Below are 15,144 nucleotides of genomic sequence, written 5' to 3' on the forward strand. Positions count from 1 at the left end.
TCATTGGAATGAAATTTTATGAGACTATGAAAGAGAATGTCACTATTATTAATTTATTGATTCTATGTTTATCTTTCTTTTTGATGCTTGAGTAATGTCTGAAGAAAATATCTACAAAAAGAATATACTATCAAGATGGAAACCTGGGAAAAAATATGTAAAAAGCAAGAAACTGGGATAAGACTCACTCCCAAGAACTGGCTGTCAGCCCAACAGTTGAAACACATGCAGAACACCCAACCCAGGGCAATGCACGACCTACTCTACGGAGATACACCCCTTGTAGCAATTGGCCATGGGCACCATTCACATGGAGGGAAAGCTGGACAGGAGCACACAATGAAGAGGGCGAGGAGGCAGGGTGTCACAGGGAAGGGAGAGGAGGAGAGTGGGTATATGTAAGAAATAAAAAAAAAAAAGAAATATTGTTAAGTTTGTGTGTAATCAGGGATATAAAGCAAAGACATATAGACAATTATTTTGAGCAATGTGTTGGGAACAGAAACTGGAATATCTCACATGTGAATAAATGCCCACACTTAATGTGTCTATTTCAAATATATACATACATTCATAACATTTATATTACTAACACAATTTTGTTATGTTGTTGTTATTTGCCGTCGAGTCAGCCCGACTCATAGCGACCCCTCCTTGGGTTTCCGAGACAGTATCACTACGGAAGTAGGATTGCCCAACCTTCCTTCCGAGGAGTGGCTGGTGGATTTGAACCGCCAGCCTTCTGGCTAGCAGTCAAGTGCCTTAGGCACTATGCTACCAAAGCTCCTAATACAATTTTAGCTCTGCTTTATTTGTTCTTTTAAATGCAGTTAATCTCATTGTCATCCATGACTCTGAATGAATATAAAATATAAGTGAACACCTCTCTTATTCAAAGCACCATATTAAAACTGGGCAAAATATCATGCTATATGTATCCTATCCATAAAATAGTTATGGCAAAAAATAAGATATCCTCATTTACATGCCTGCTTCCATCTTCCATGCTCATAACTCTCTCAAAACTTTCTGAGTTGAGACAGGGATGCGTAGGAAAGAAGGACAAGGAAAGGGTCACAAGAAGGAGGAAGTGGGAAGAAAGTCACCAGAAGCTCTTTTTTCTGTCTCTAGGAGGGCTCATTTTAATCCTCATGGAATGACAAAAAACAACCAGTCCCCACATTAGGGTTCCGTACACCTTATTTCCATGTCCCCACCCCTAAGTGTGCCATGTACCTTAATTTACATTGTTAACAAGCTATCCAATCCCCTTAGTTAACCACAAGCAACTCACCCAGTCATGTGGTGGAAGACACGAAGACCATGGCTACAAGAGTCATATTAAGTAATACACAACACCACACTTATCAACAAATAATTCGTGACTAAATTTTTTAAATATACAAAAAAAAGAAAAAGAAAACTATTAAGAAAGAACCTAATTCTTAGTGTCAGTTTGATAGGGAATGTGTAATAGCTCTAAGATTGATGGTGTTGGTGGGTGTTAGACTAAAATGAGAACAGAGGACTACATTTGCTTGTCTCCTGAAACAGCTGACCTCCTGCCTAAGAAGGCAAGAAGGGCATCATTTCTCCTTCTCAATGCTCCACTTCTGAATGCTCTGAGACTCAGAGACTCAGTGACTACAACAAGAAAAGTAGACAGGTATAATTTTGCTCAAAAAAAGGAAATGATGAATTCATAGTACTAATGTGAAAACATTGATAAGATACTATTTTGTAATTTCACACAAACCTCTGTGAACTTTGATATTTACTAAAAGGCTAAACTAGCTTCCCAGTAGTACACTGAAATTTAAAAGCATGCCCATTACTGTTAATGAAAGCAGGATTTAAATTAACGTCACCATTGCTGGAATATTGTTAGTTATACACGACTGAGCTGATCTAGCATGTTGCTCTCAATCAGTGTCATTCTAATCTTATGGTTTTCCACTGTTGGGGGTCAAGGTAAGTTGAAAACAAATCTAAATATTTAGTTTCCCTTTCAAATGTGTATGATGATTTTTTTGTTTTTTGTATGTATGTCTGTGCATGTAATTTATTCATCTCTAAGTGTGCAAATAAGTGATAACATTTAGAATGAGTATTTTGAATATCTAGGATGAAACTTAAGAGAAAATAGAATAAAATGGATTTGCTTTGTTGTCTAAGTTCCAAAGTGCAAATAGTTACAAAATACAGAATTTGTAAAGTAATTAAATGGTGTAAAATCTGCTTAAAAAAGAAAATGACAAGGCAAAATATCAATGTAATGCTGCATAAATTCTGCAATGCCACTGGCCAAAACAATATAAACCAAAAAGATTTGGAAAAATTCAAAATATTTGGAAGATTTTGTTTTTATAGATTTGTTCATTTAAGATTTTAAATATCATTAAAATCAGGGATTTTTTACTTCAATCTAATTATCATTCAACAAAGGGATAACTCTTTTAAGAAAACAATAAAGTTTATTTTTATCTGGAAACCAGTAAAATACCAGTAAGTTATTTGCTTTCTATGAGTTCTTCAGCAAACGTTGAAGGTGAAAGGGCATGGTATATCACTTCTTTATCAAAACTATACACTATATCATGTAATATTTTAAATGCTGCTCCATGTTATTTCATGTTGCAATAAAAGGCATCATACCCAAATAGCTGCAAACACAATCTCTAAAAAGGTCTAGGATAGTTGATTAAACTATGTGTATACATGGATTCTGAATCACTGTGATTTACTATATAAATTCAAAAAAAATAATTTATTTCACTATTTTGTTACTTGCTAACTTTTGCATATTATTAACATTTTACTTGGACTTTTTCTCTTTAGTTGTGAAATAAGAGGACATTAGGAACAATAAATATACTGTCCTTTTAAGACTTACCCTCATAAAAGTTTCAAAGCATAATTCCTATATACTTGAGACTCATTTTAAAAGATAACAGGAAAGCAGTTAGCTAATGGTAGAAAAATACTTTCTCTCTAATGACAGACCTTGCTTAGTCTCAATTAAAATTACCTAATTTGGAGGTTAGGAGCTCTGGTGACATAGTGCCTAAGGCATTTGCTAACCAGAAGGCTGGTGGTTCAAACCCACGAGCTACTTCTCGGAAGGAAGACTGGGCAATCTACTTCTGTAATGATACAACCTCCGAAACCCAAGGAAGGGTCACTATGAGTCTGATCTGACTCGATGGCAGTAAGTTTTTAAGTTTTTAATTTGGAGATTATCACACAGTGAGGACTGTATTTTCATAGCACCCTCAATGAAAAACTGCATTAATGGGTGTATTTGTTGGGGTTTTTGGTTTTGTCTTGCTTTTAACCTGTATTTCTGGTATATATTAAGTTGTGTAAACATCTTCTAGAGATGGCATTAAAAGGGGATTTCTAAATGGGGAAATAAGCAGAGGATGATCAGTATAAAAATGTGAGAATAGTGTGTAGAATACTGCCAACCTCTAATGCAGAAAAATGTACTCCAGCTGCAATCTGGTCTCCTAGAGGATCATTAGTAAAGCTCCTTCCAAAAGTTGTCTAGTTATTAAATGGGCTGTAAGTTTTCATCACACTTAAATTTAGATGACTATTGACAAATTCCTCAAAAGGCCACAGCAACACAGTAAGTTATACTTTTGTATAAATAGGAAACTCTGCATGTTTTTAGTAATCAAATATTTAACAAACAATACATTATGCTTCATGCAACAGCAAAGAAGCTGTGAAGGAAAAGAAAAACCCAACCGTATGTCACTGCAACTTACTGTCTTTTAGGAGGAAAGCAAACATGTAAACAAGTAAATAGATTGCAAGAGTATATATAGGAAATATAAGCTTCTATTAGAATTTAGAGGAAAATAAATTATTTTCTACCTGTGGAGTGGGTGCTTGAGTAAAGAAGGAAAGCTGACATCCGTAACTAGCACCGTGGCTGAAGTGCACAGTGAACATCTCCTAAGCGTTGTAGAATGAATTTGGAAGGATGAGTAGAATAAGGATAATTGGAGGATGGGAGCAAAGTTATTCTGGGCACAAAGAATGTTGTTGTTGTTGTTAAGTGCCATCGAGGAACTTATTCATAAGGAAATGAATAGCAAAGAAACACTGTTTGGGTACAAAGAATATGTAAGTACAAATATGTGGAAATCAAGTACTGTAATTTCATTGGAGCAAAAGGTATTTGAAAAAGACTGAAGGGAGGAAATACTGGCAGTGCGTGTGTGTGTGGGGGGGTCTCTTTCCATAATATACTCTCCAAAACTATCTGAAATCTAATTTTAAGTCGTTCAATAAGCAATTTCAGGTTTCACAGATCAAATGCACAGAAATCATAGTTTCAAATCGAACATTGAACATTACCTCTAGATAAATGTAAAAGGAGACTATCCCTGGTTAAGTGATTTGTGAGCAGAATTTCTGCAAGTGCTCCCCCCCACCACAACGGGAAGAAAAAATAATAATATTTCTTAAAAACCAGTACCATGTTGAGGGAAAAAGGGATCTCTGGTGGTATAGTAGGAGCTCTGGTGGCCTGGTGCCTAAGGCATTTGACTGCTAACCAGATACCTGGCAGTTCAAACCCACCAGCCACTCCATGGAAGGAAGGTTGGGCAATCTACCTCCATAGTGGTATCGCCTCAGAAACTGAAGGAGGACTCTTTATGAGTTGGATCTGACTCGATGATAATGTGTGTGGTTTTTTGTTTTTTTTGGGGGGGGGGGGCATAGTGCCTAAGGCATTTGACTGCTAACCAGAATGTTGCCAGTTCAAACCCACCAGCCACTCCATGGAAGGAAGACTGGGTAATCTACTTCCATAAAGTTTGACCACCTCAGAAACCCAAAAAGGGGTTGCTATGAATCAGAATGGACTGGATGGCAGTGAGTTTGGTTTAGTTGGTTTGTACTGAGAAAATAAATTTAGCTAAAAAGTGAAGTTAATTGTTGGTCTCAGAAAAAAGAGTACAAAAGTATAATGATTTCAAACATTTTCTAAATTATTTTAACATGTCTTCCTCCACAGTGTCTATGGATGCGAATATATGTCTGTGTTTGTGTGCAGATAAACAGAATAGACAAAAATATATTAGATATATAACAGAGATAAAGAAAAGTGAGGAATTTGCCTGGTTAACTAATTTATGAGCTAAATTTCTGCAAATTTCTTCCCCCAGTCCCCAAATAAGGAGAAAAATAAAAATACATCTTAAAAAGAAGTACTCTATTAAGGAAATAACTTGAGCTAAAAATGAACTTAATTGTCATTACCAAAAATAGAGTACACATTGTTGTTGTTGTTATGTGCCGTCAAGTCAGCCCCAACTCATAGAGACCCCTCCTTGGGTTTCCGAGGCAGTATCACTACGGAAGTAGATTGCCCAGCCTTCCTTCTGAGGAGTAACTGGTGGTTTTGAACTGCCAGCCTTCTGGTTAGCAGTCAAGTGCCTTAGGCACCACGCAACCAGAGCTCCTGGAGTATACATTACATATACATAAACAGATATTGTAGAATCACACACATATATATTATCAGAATTCAGCTGTAAGAACATTGTGATGGGTGAAGTCAATCAGGTACATGGGAATAAAGAGCACAGGGAACATAAACAGAATGTACAGTCTTACTGAGGTAACCATGTGTTGTTGTTCTTAGGTGCCATCAAGTCAGTTCTGGTTCATAATGACCCTAAGTTCAACAGAACCAATGCTGTGTTTGAGCACATCACTATAGCCACTGTGTCAATCCATCTCCTTGAGGGGCTTCCTTTATTTCATTGACCCACTAATTTACCAAACATGATGTCTTTCTCCAGGGACTGATTACTCCTGATAATTAGTACAAAATATGAGAGGCAAAGCCTTGCCATCCTCACTTCTAAGGTGCGACTTGGCTGTACTTCATCCAAAATAGATTTGTTCATTTTTCTGTCAGTCCATGGTATATTTAATATTCTTTGCGAACACCATAATTAAAAGGCATCAGTTCTTTACATGGTTATGGAGAGACAAAAGGAGGGAGGAGTGGGGAGTTATTGCTTAATGGATACTGAGTTTCTGTTTCAGGTAACAAAAATAGTTTCAGAGGTTCATGGTGATACCGTTAACTGTTAATGTAGTTAGTGTTACTGAATTAGACACTCTGGAAAATGGAGAGTGGAAAAATGTTGTGCTGTGTATATTTTACCACAATGAAATTTGAAAACTAAAAAAAAAAAAAAAAAAAAAATTCAGCTGCAATTTATCTTGATTGGGTTGTTCTTAATAATTCTTAATATTCTCTAAATTGTTTCCACTGGAAATGCATTAACTTGCAACCAGAAGAAAAAAATCAAAACAATGGCTTTAAAAAACACAAGTCACCTACCCAACATCTTTACTATACTAGAGGTAAAAATAGGACAGAGATTTCTGATGAAGATACTCATGATTATCAATCACAAGAATACAGAGAGGAAGTGAGTTAATTGAGAGCTGACCTACTCTTACAGTCTGCCTTTTTTCTTAAATTGTTGTGTAGGGTTTTATTCTTGACAATACTTCCAAAGAGTCTCAATTTAGTATAACTCCAAAATGTAAATTTTATAATCCTTGGCAATGGACTCCTCAAATGCTCTTGTGCTTTTAATTAGAGCTCATTCCTTGTTGATAATTAGTGCACTGGAAGGAACTTAATCTGAAGGTACTTTAGCTAAAAGAAAGAAAGAAAGAAATCATCGATGAAATGATTAAAATATGATTTAATGGTACATTAATGTAAAATATTATTTAATTCTTTAGTTTTGTTTATTTTCCACAGGGGGATTTTGTGGTTTTCCGAAAATAAAGCATGGAATTCTATATGATGAAAATAAATATAAATCAGCCCTTCCAGCTGCTGTGGGAACAATCTTCTATTACTCCTGTGAATATAGTTTTATGTCTCCTTCAAAATCCTTTTGGACTCGCATAACCTGCACTGAGGAAGGATGGCTGCCAACCCCTAAGTGCCTCCGTGAGTAAATACTCTCACTATGGCCTTCATCAATCATTCAGTGAATGCAGGGAACATACAGGGTTGCTAAGAGTCTAAAACAACTAGACAGCATGCAACAACAACACCACCAAAAGGGATCCCTGGAACTTGACAGACAATCATAGGGGTGGGGACTAAAGTAGCCTGCAAATCTGACAGATGTGGTCCTTTTTTTGTGAATAGCCTTTTACGAAAACAACATGAAAAGTAAAAACATGAATTTGCTTCTATTATCTAGACATATTCTGCTTATTGATATATTTTAATTTTAGTAACTGATGATTGATAAATTTGAGTATTCATGTTTCAGTCCAAATATTTGTTTCATAGCTGTGTGACTTATTTTTCCATAAAAATTACTTTACATACACATTCAATTTTGGAAGTTATCTTGAATATTATAAGGATTATGTAAAATTTAGTGTTTTCACTTTCATATTGCCCATAATTAAACTTCTTTGGTACTCAGAATTCTGTCTACATTAATCTTTCAATGAATGTAGAGAGCAGACTAAAGTGATTGTTGAATATTAAGGAGAAGAAAATAGTATGCAGACTATATGTGCCAACAGAGGAGATAATAATAGTCTTTCTTCATCTATAAAACAACATTTATGAGAATTAAGAAAGCTATAGATATACTAAGGTAGTGTTTTGTATATACAAGTGATTTATAAACATAAAAATACATTTTTATAAAAAGCATAGCACAACAGCATGGAATATTGACTTTAATAAAATATATATATTTATATTAATTCCCTGTCAATAAAAATAAGGAAAAGATAAAAATGAATGTCCAAAGAGACTCTGAAACTTGCTTGAACATACAGCAGCTGAAAGAAATGAGGAAGTAAAAGAGCTGAACAGAAGATTTCAAAGGAGTAAGTAAAATATAACAACAAAATGTGCAAAAACCTGGAGTTAGAAAACCAAAAGGGGAGAATGTACATAGCATTTCTCAAGCTGAAAGAACTGAAGAAGAAAATTAGCCTAAAGTTCCAATATTGAAGGATAATATGGGCAAAATAGTGAATGAAGCAGAAAGCATTAAAAGAAGATGGAAGGAATGAAGAGAACACCTGTACCCAGAAGAACTGTTTGACATTCAAACATTTCAGGAGGTAGCATATGATCAAGATCTGGTGGTATTGAAAGAAGAAGTCCAACCTGAACTGAAGAAATTTGTGACAAACAAAGCACCAGGAATTGATGAAATCTGACTGAGATGTTTCAACAAACTAAAGAAACGCTGGAAGCACTCACTCAGCTATGACAAGAAATTTGGAAAAATCTACTGGAGAAAGATAGGAAGAGATCTATATTTGTGCCCATTCCAAAGAAAGGTGATCCAACAAAGTGTGAATATTATCAAACAATGTCATTAATACTACACACAAGTGAAGCTGTACTGAAGATAATTCAAAATGTTGGCAGCAGTACATCAACAGAGAACTGCTGGAAATTCCATCCAGATTCAGAAAAGGATGTGGAAATAAGGGTGTCATTGCTGATGTCAGATGGATCTTGGCTGAGATCACAGAGAACACCAGAAAGATGTTTACCCATGTTTTATTGACTATACAAAGACATTTGACTGTGTGGATCATAACATATTCTGGATGACATTGTGAAGAATGGGAATTCCAGAACACTTAATTGTGCTCATATGGAACCTGTACATAGAACAAGAGGCAATAATTCAAACAGAACAAGGGGTTACTGAGTGGTTTAAAATCAGGAAAGCTGTGTATCAGGGTTGTGTATCCTTTCACTATAGCTGATCAGTCTCTATGCTGAGCAAATAATCTGAGAAGCGGGACTACATGAAGAAGACTGTGACATCAGGACTGAAAGACTTACTAACAGTCTGTGATATGCAGATGACCCAACATTTCCTGCTGAAAATGAAGAGGACTTGAAGCACTTACTGATGAAGAGCAAATACTGTCTTCAGTATGGATTACACCTCAACATAATTAAAACAAAATCCTTACAACTGGACCAATAAACAACATCATAATAAATAGAGAAAAGATTGATGTTGTCAAGCATTTCATTTTACTTGCATCTATCATCAACATCCATGGAAGCAGCAGTTAATTTTCAATTGCATCATATGCATGCAAAAGCTGGACAATGAATAAGGAAGACCAAACAAGAATTGATGCATTTGAATTATGGTGTTGGCAAAGAATATGGAATATACACCACGGACTGCCAGAAGAATGAACAGGTCTGTCCTGGAAGAAGCACAACCAGAATGTCCCTTAGAAGTGAGAATAGCGAGACTTCATCTCACATACTTTTGACATGTCATCAGGAGGGCCCAGTCCCTGGGAAGGATATCACACCTGGTAAAGGAAAGGATCAGTGAAAAAGTGGAAGACTCTCAATGAGATGTACCAACATGATGACTGCAACAATGCTCTCAAATATAGCAATGATTGTGAGGATGGTGCAGGGCCTAGCAGTGTTTCATTCATTGTAGGTAGGGTCTCTATGAGTTGGAACCAACTTGATGACACCCTACAACAACATACATGTAGTCCTCAACTTAGGACAGGGTTTATTCCAAGATTCCATTAGAAATTAGTTCTGATGTAAGTCAAATATATTTTTTTATCCTAGTTTTCATTATTTTTGTCTTTTATTATCAGCATCTATAAATCTGATCTTTATTTGTCTTCTGGGGTTAGAGACATTACATGTAAACTTAAAGATGTATACTTACATACATGCAAAACAATAAATCATAAAAATTTACTCAGTCAATGAAGACAGATTGGACAACTTTGGCATTTTTGTCAGTTGTGGCAAAAACTTCACTCATGGAATGATCTGGATCATCTTGATTATCCCCGGAAATTGTAACAGCATTTCTAGTAAGAAAATTAGTGAGCATTGTCTGGCTACTCTTCTTTTTTTTTTTTTTTTTTTCCTACATATATTTTGTGATAACGTCTTACTGCTTTCCGAATCTGCCTGTTAACATTAGTAAATCAATTAGTTTTGGGGTCCATGTTTTCAAGAAACTGAAGTTCTGATTTAGTTTAGAAAAAACTTCAGCTAAGACTTACTGTAACATTTTTGACATCTTCTCTTCTTTCTCTTCCACGTTATTTTTTTTTCTTCAGCATTTCTTTCCCCTTCAAAATTTATTAAGTGCTGACATGTCAGTATACATGTTTGAACATTGAACGTCTGTGAGTGAACACCAGAGAATGATAGCATCAGTAAATTACAAATTATGGGATGCAACATTGTATGTCACACATTTTCCTAATGATAACATGTACAAAAATAAATAGTGCAATTCTTCATAACTTCATAACTTGAATACGTCCTAAGTCATGGACTACATATATATGTGTTGTTGTTTGTTGTTAGGTGCCATCGAGTCATTTCCAACTCATAGCAACCCCATGCACAGCAGAACAAAACACTGCCCGATCCCATGCCAGCTCCATGATCCCTGCTATACTTGAGCCCATCATGGCAGCCACCATGTCAATCCATCTCATTGAAGGCCTCCCCTCTTTCATCGACCCTCCACCCTACCAAGCATGACATCCTTCTCCAGGGAATGGTCCCTTCTGACAACATGACCAAAGTAGGTGAGATGAAGTCTGCCATTCTCACTTCCAAGGAGCATTTCAGGTGCACTTCTTCCAGGACAGATCTGTTAGGTCTTTTAGCAGTCCATGGTACTTTCAGCATTCTTTGCCAGCACCACAACTCAAAAGCATCAACTCTTCTTCAGTCTTCCTTATTCATTGTCCAGTTCTCACATGCATATGAGGCAATTGGAAATATCATGGCTTGTGTCAGGTATACCTTAGTCCTCAAAGAGACATCCTTGTTCCTCAGCACTTGAAACAGTTCCTTTGTGATTGACCTTCCGAGTGCTATGTGTCGTCTAATGTCCTGACTGCTGCTTCCATTGGCATCGATTGTAGAACCAAGCAACGTGAATTCTTCGACAACTTCAATCTTCTCTCCAATTATTGTGAGGCTGCTCATTGGTCCAGTTGTGAGGATTTTTGCTTTCTCTATATTGAGACGTAAACCATACTGCAGACTGTGTTCTTCAGCCTTCATCAGTAAGTGCCTCAAGTCATCCTCACTTTGAGCAAGCAAAGTTGTATCGTCTGTGTATCTCAGGTTGTTAATGATTCTTCCTCCAATCCTGATGCCGTGTTTTTCTTCATATAGTCCAGCTTCTTGGCTTATTTGCTCAGCAAATAGATTGAATAAGTGTGGAGAAAGGATACAACTCTGATGCACTCCCTTCCTGATTTTAAACCATGCAGTGTCCCCTTGTTCCATTTGAACAACAGCCTCCTGGTCAAGGTACAGGTTCCTCATGAGTACAATCAAGTGTTTGGGAATTCCCATTCTTCTCAATGCTATCCATAATTTGTCATGATCCACACAATCAAATGCCTTTGCATAGTCAATAAAACACAAGTAAACATCTTTCTGGTATTCTTTGCCTTGAGTCAAGATCCATCTGACAATGCCTATGATATCCCTTGTTCTTTGTTCCTTCTTGCTGTCAGTGATAGGATAACATCCATACGCCTACAAGGAAGACCCATTAATATGACTATTATTCAAAGTTATGCACCAACCACCAAAGCCAAAAATGAGGATATTGAAGATTTTTATCAACTTCTGTAGTCTGAAATGCATGCAATCAAGATGTGTTAATTATCACTGGTGACTGAAATGCAAAAGTTGGAAACAAAGAAGAATCACTGGTAGTTGGAAAATTTGGCCTTGGTGATAGAAATAATGCTGGAACTCACATGGTAGAATTTTGCAAGACCAATGACTTGTTCATTGCAAACACCTTTTTTCAACAAAAAAAATGGCAGCTGTACACGTGGACTTCACCAGATGGAACACAGAGGAATCAGATTGAATACTTCTGTGGCAAGAGGCAGTGAAAAAGCTCAAGATCTTCAGCCAAAACCAGGCCAGGAGCTGATTGTGGAACAGACCATCAACTGCTCATATGCAAGTTCAACTTGAAGTTAAACAATTAAAACAAGTCCAGGACAGCCAAAATGTGATCTTGAATATATCCCTCCTGAATTTAGAGATCATCTAAAGGATAGATTTGATGTATTGAACATCAATGACCGAAACCAGAAGAATTGTGGGAGGATATCAAGAACATTATCCATGAAGAAAGCAAGAGATCACTAAAAAGACAACAAAAGAAGAGAAGACCAAAATGGATGACAGAAGAGACTCTGAAACTTGCCCTTGAGTGGAGAGTAGCTAAAGCAAATGGAAGAAATGACTAGATACAGGAGCTGAACAGATTTCAAAGAGCAGTTCGAGCAGACAAAAGCAATTACTATAATGAAATGTGCAAAGACCTGGAGTTTGAAAACCAAAAGAGAAGAACATGTTTGGCATTTCTCAAGCTGAAAGAATTGAAGAAAAAATTTAAGCTTCGGGTTGCAATATTGAGAGATTCTATGGGCAAAATATTGAATGATGCAGGAAACATCCAGAGAAGATGGCAGAAATACACAGAGTACTGTGTCATAAAGAACTGGTCAATCTTCATCCATTTCAGGAAGTGGCATATGATCTAGAACTAATGGTACTGAAGGAGGAAGTCAAAGCTGTAATGAGAGAATTGGCAAAGAACAAGGTTCCAGGAATTGACGAAATACCCATTGAGATATTTCAACAAATGGATGCCCCATTGGAGGCACTCACTTGGTTATGCCAAGATATTTGGAAGACAGCTATCTGGCCAACTGACTGGAAGAGATCCTTATTTGTATCCATTCCAAAGAAAGGTGATCCCACAGAATGTGGAAATTACAGAACAATATCATTAATATTGCATGCAAGTAAGATCTTACTGAAGAGAATTCAAAAATGGTTGCAGCAGTATATTGACAGAGAACTTTCAGAGGTGCAATCTGGATTCACAAGAGGATGTGGAACATATATATGTAGTCACATATATGTCTCTCTCTATATATATATTATCATAACTAAATTATGTTTATACTTAATTTCAGTTTCAAAAGTTTGCTACTCTTTAAAATATTGTAAAATGAAATTTTAGATATATTTTTTTCCACTTTCATCTTTTACGTTAATCAACTTTTTTTCCTTAGGATTGTGTTTCTTTCCTTCTGTGGAGAATGGTTACTCTTCGTCTGCAGGAAAAACACACATAGAAGGTAACATGGTGAAAATTGACTGTGACATAGGCTATAAACTTCCAAATAATGAGAGCACCATTTCATGTGCAGAAGGTGGCTGGTCCTCTCCTCCCAAATGCAGCTCCATCAGTAAGTAAACATACAGTTTTCTGAGGTCCTGCTATGGTTTATATTTGTTGTTGTTTGAAGTAAACAAATATATTGTGTCACATTATATATATATAGGTTTGGTACTAGCTTACATTGCTGTCATTATGTGGTTTTTTTGTTTTGTTTTTGTTTTTCTAGTTCCAGCTGTGTTTGAGTAGATATATAAATCATGTAGTGTAATAGGGGAAAAGAGACCCCAGATTCCAACAGGTTCAACAGAGACACTTTTATCAAGACTTGCACAGAACAAAGACAAAGCAAAGACAATTATCCAGGATGAGGGAAACCATCAGCGTGTACACAGTATAGAAAGCTGAATGGAGCCTGCTGAGTCACAACCATGGGGCTAATTCCATATGATTGAAAACAAAGGGAATAACCACAAAATCATTATTGGTGTGATTGATTCAACACTGTTGCAGGTGGGACTACAGAACCCAAGAAAGGACCATGATTGGGATACATACACAATTGAAGATAAAAAAGGGTTACAGGATTGGTTCTGGGCCTTGACTACCTGGCTAGGTGGTGGTCCAGATGACTCATGACAATACAACCTGGACAGGACAGTGTTTCATTCTGTTGTACATAGGGTCACTATGAGTCGGAGTCAGCTCAACACCACCTAATAGCAAAAACAACATACTTGGTTCAATAAATATCAATATCTACATTTTAGAAGTTCGTTCTCCTGAGAGTTTTGTGTATGGTAAGTGGCTTAGAATTTGGAAACAATTTCCCTTTGAAACTAGTATAAATGATGGCACCTCCCAGTCCTGTGGGAATTCGTATAATTCTCCATCTTTACAGTTTTTTAGTAATAGATCTCAGTCCAGCCTCATGGAATTCCAACTTATGCTTGCCCAAATTAGTATTCAACCAAAGACTCAGTGAGACCTTTGTGTAAATTTCTAGAACTCCTTTTCTACATAGTACTCACTGTCTGTTATTTACCCTGTAAATTCTAGCCATGTTGGCCTCTGAAACACTGATCTAACCAATCTCCACTCAGGAAGTGGATCCTCCCTTCTTGCAACATGGTTTGGAAGTACCTTAAGGCAGAGAGTTAGAGCAGTCATAGAAAGCACTTTGGTTTATTTGTTGTTTTGTTCATTTTTTCAGTCATCACAATCCTATGTTGCCTGATATGCAGACTTCTGAAAATACATGCTGTATACATATGCTGTATATATATGTTTCTAACTTTTTGTTCATTGAAATGGCATATTGGTACCAGCTAGTCCATAATGTCAGAGAATGGAGGTCTAGCTGTGTTTTTTGTTGTTATTGTTATTAAATATTACTCTACACCTTCCAATTTTCAAATTTAAAGCTATAGAAAATAGAATCAGTTGCTGATGAGTCAATTCTGACTCATGGGGACTCCTTGTGCATCAGAATAGAACTGTCTGTGTTTCATAGAGTTATTTGGCAATTGTAAGTATTGTAATTTGGGAGTCTTGTATGATGTGGGCAAGCCATCTGCAATGGATCTCTTTCAAGTGTTGAGGAGCAAAGATGTCTCCTTGAGGACTAAGGTGCACCTGACACAAGCCATGATATTTTTAATTGCCTCATATGCATGTGAGAGCTGGACAATGAAAAAGGAAGACTGAAGTATAATTGATGCTTTTTTTTTTTTCTTGTCATTCTCTTCTTTCTTTTTTTTTTAATTTTATTTTGATTTGGGTGAAGATTTACACAGTAAATTCACTTTTCATACAGCAGTTCACATATACTTTGTCTCATGTCATTGACCAAAATTTACAATGCAAC

The 15,144-nt window shown here is 36.4% G+C and overlaps 1 protein-coding gene across 1 annotated transcript in view; it reads left to right on the forward strand.

Annotated features, from left to right (window-relative positions):
* Window positions 1-1,913: 1,913 nt before the first annotated feature.
* Window positions 1,914-15,144, forward strand: part of LOC103197211 (complement factor H-related protein 5-like) — a 59,350-nt gene continuing 46,119 nt past the window's right edge. Inside the window, exons 1-3 of the mRNA XM_042780973.1 lie at window positions 1,914-1,971; window positions 6,806-7,000; window positions 13,171-13,347. Of these exons, the coding sequence (XP_042636907.1) occupies window positions 1,914-1,971; window positions 6,806-7,000; window positions 13,171-13,347 (430 nt within the window). The remainder of the gene's footprint in view (window positions 1,972-6,805; window positions 7,001-13,170; window positions 13,348-15,144) is intronic.

The sequence above is a fragment of the Orycteropus afer genome, unplaced genomic scaffold (assembly GCF_000298275.1).
Source record: "Orycteropus afer afer isolate SDZICR_OR568_19922 unplaced genomic scaffold, OryAfe1.0 scaffold00075, whole genome shotgun sequence".
In the NCBI taxonomy this organism is placed as follows: Eukaryota; Metazoa; Chordata; class Mammalia; order Tubulidentata; family Orycteropodidae; genus Orycteropus; species Orycteropus afer.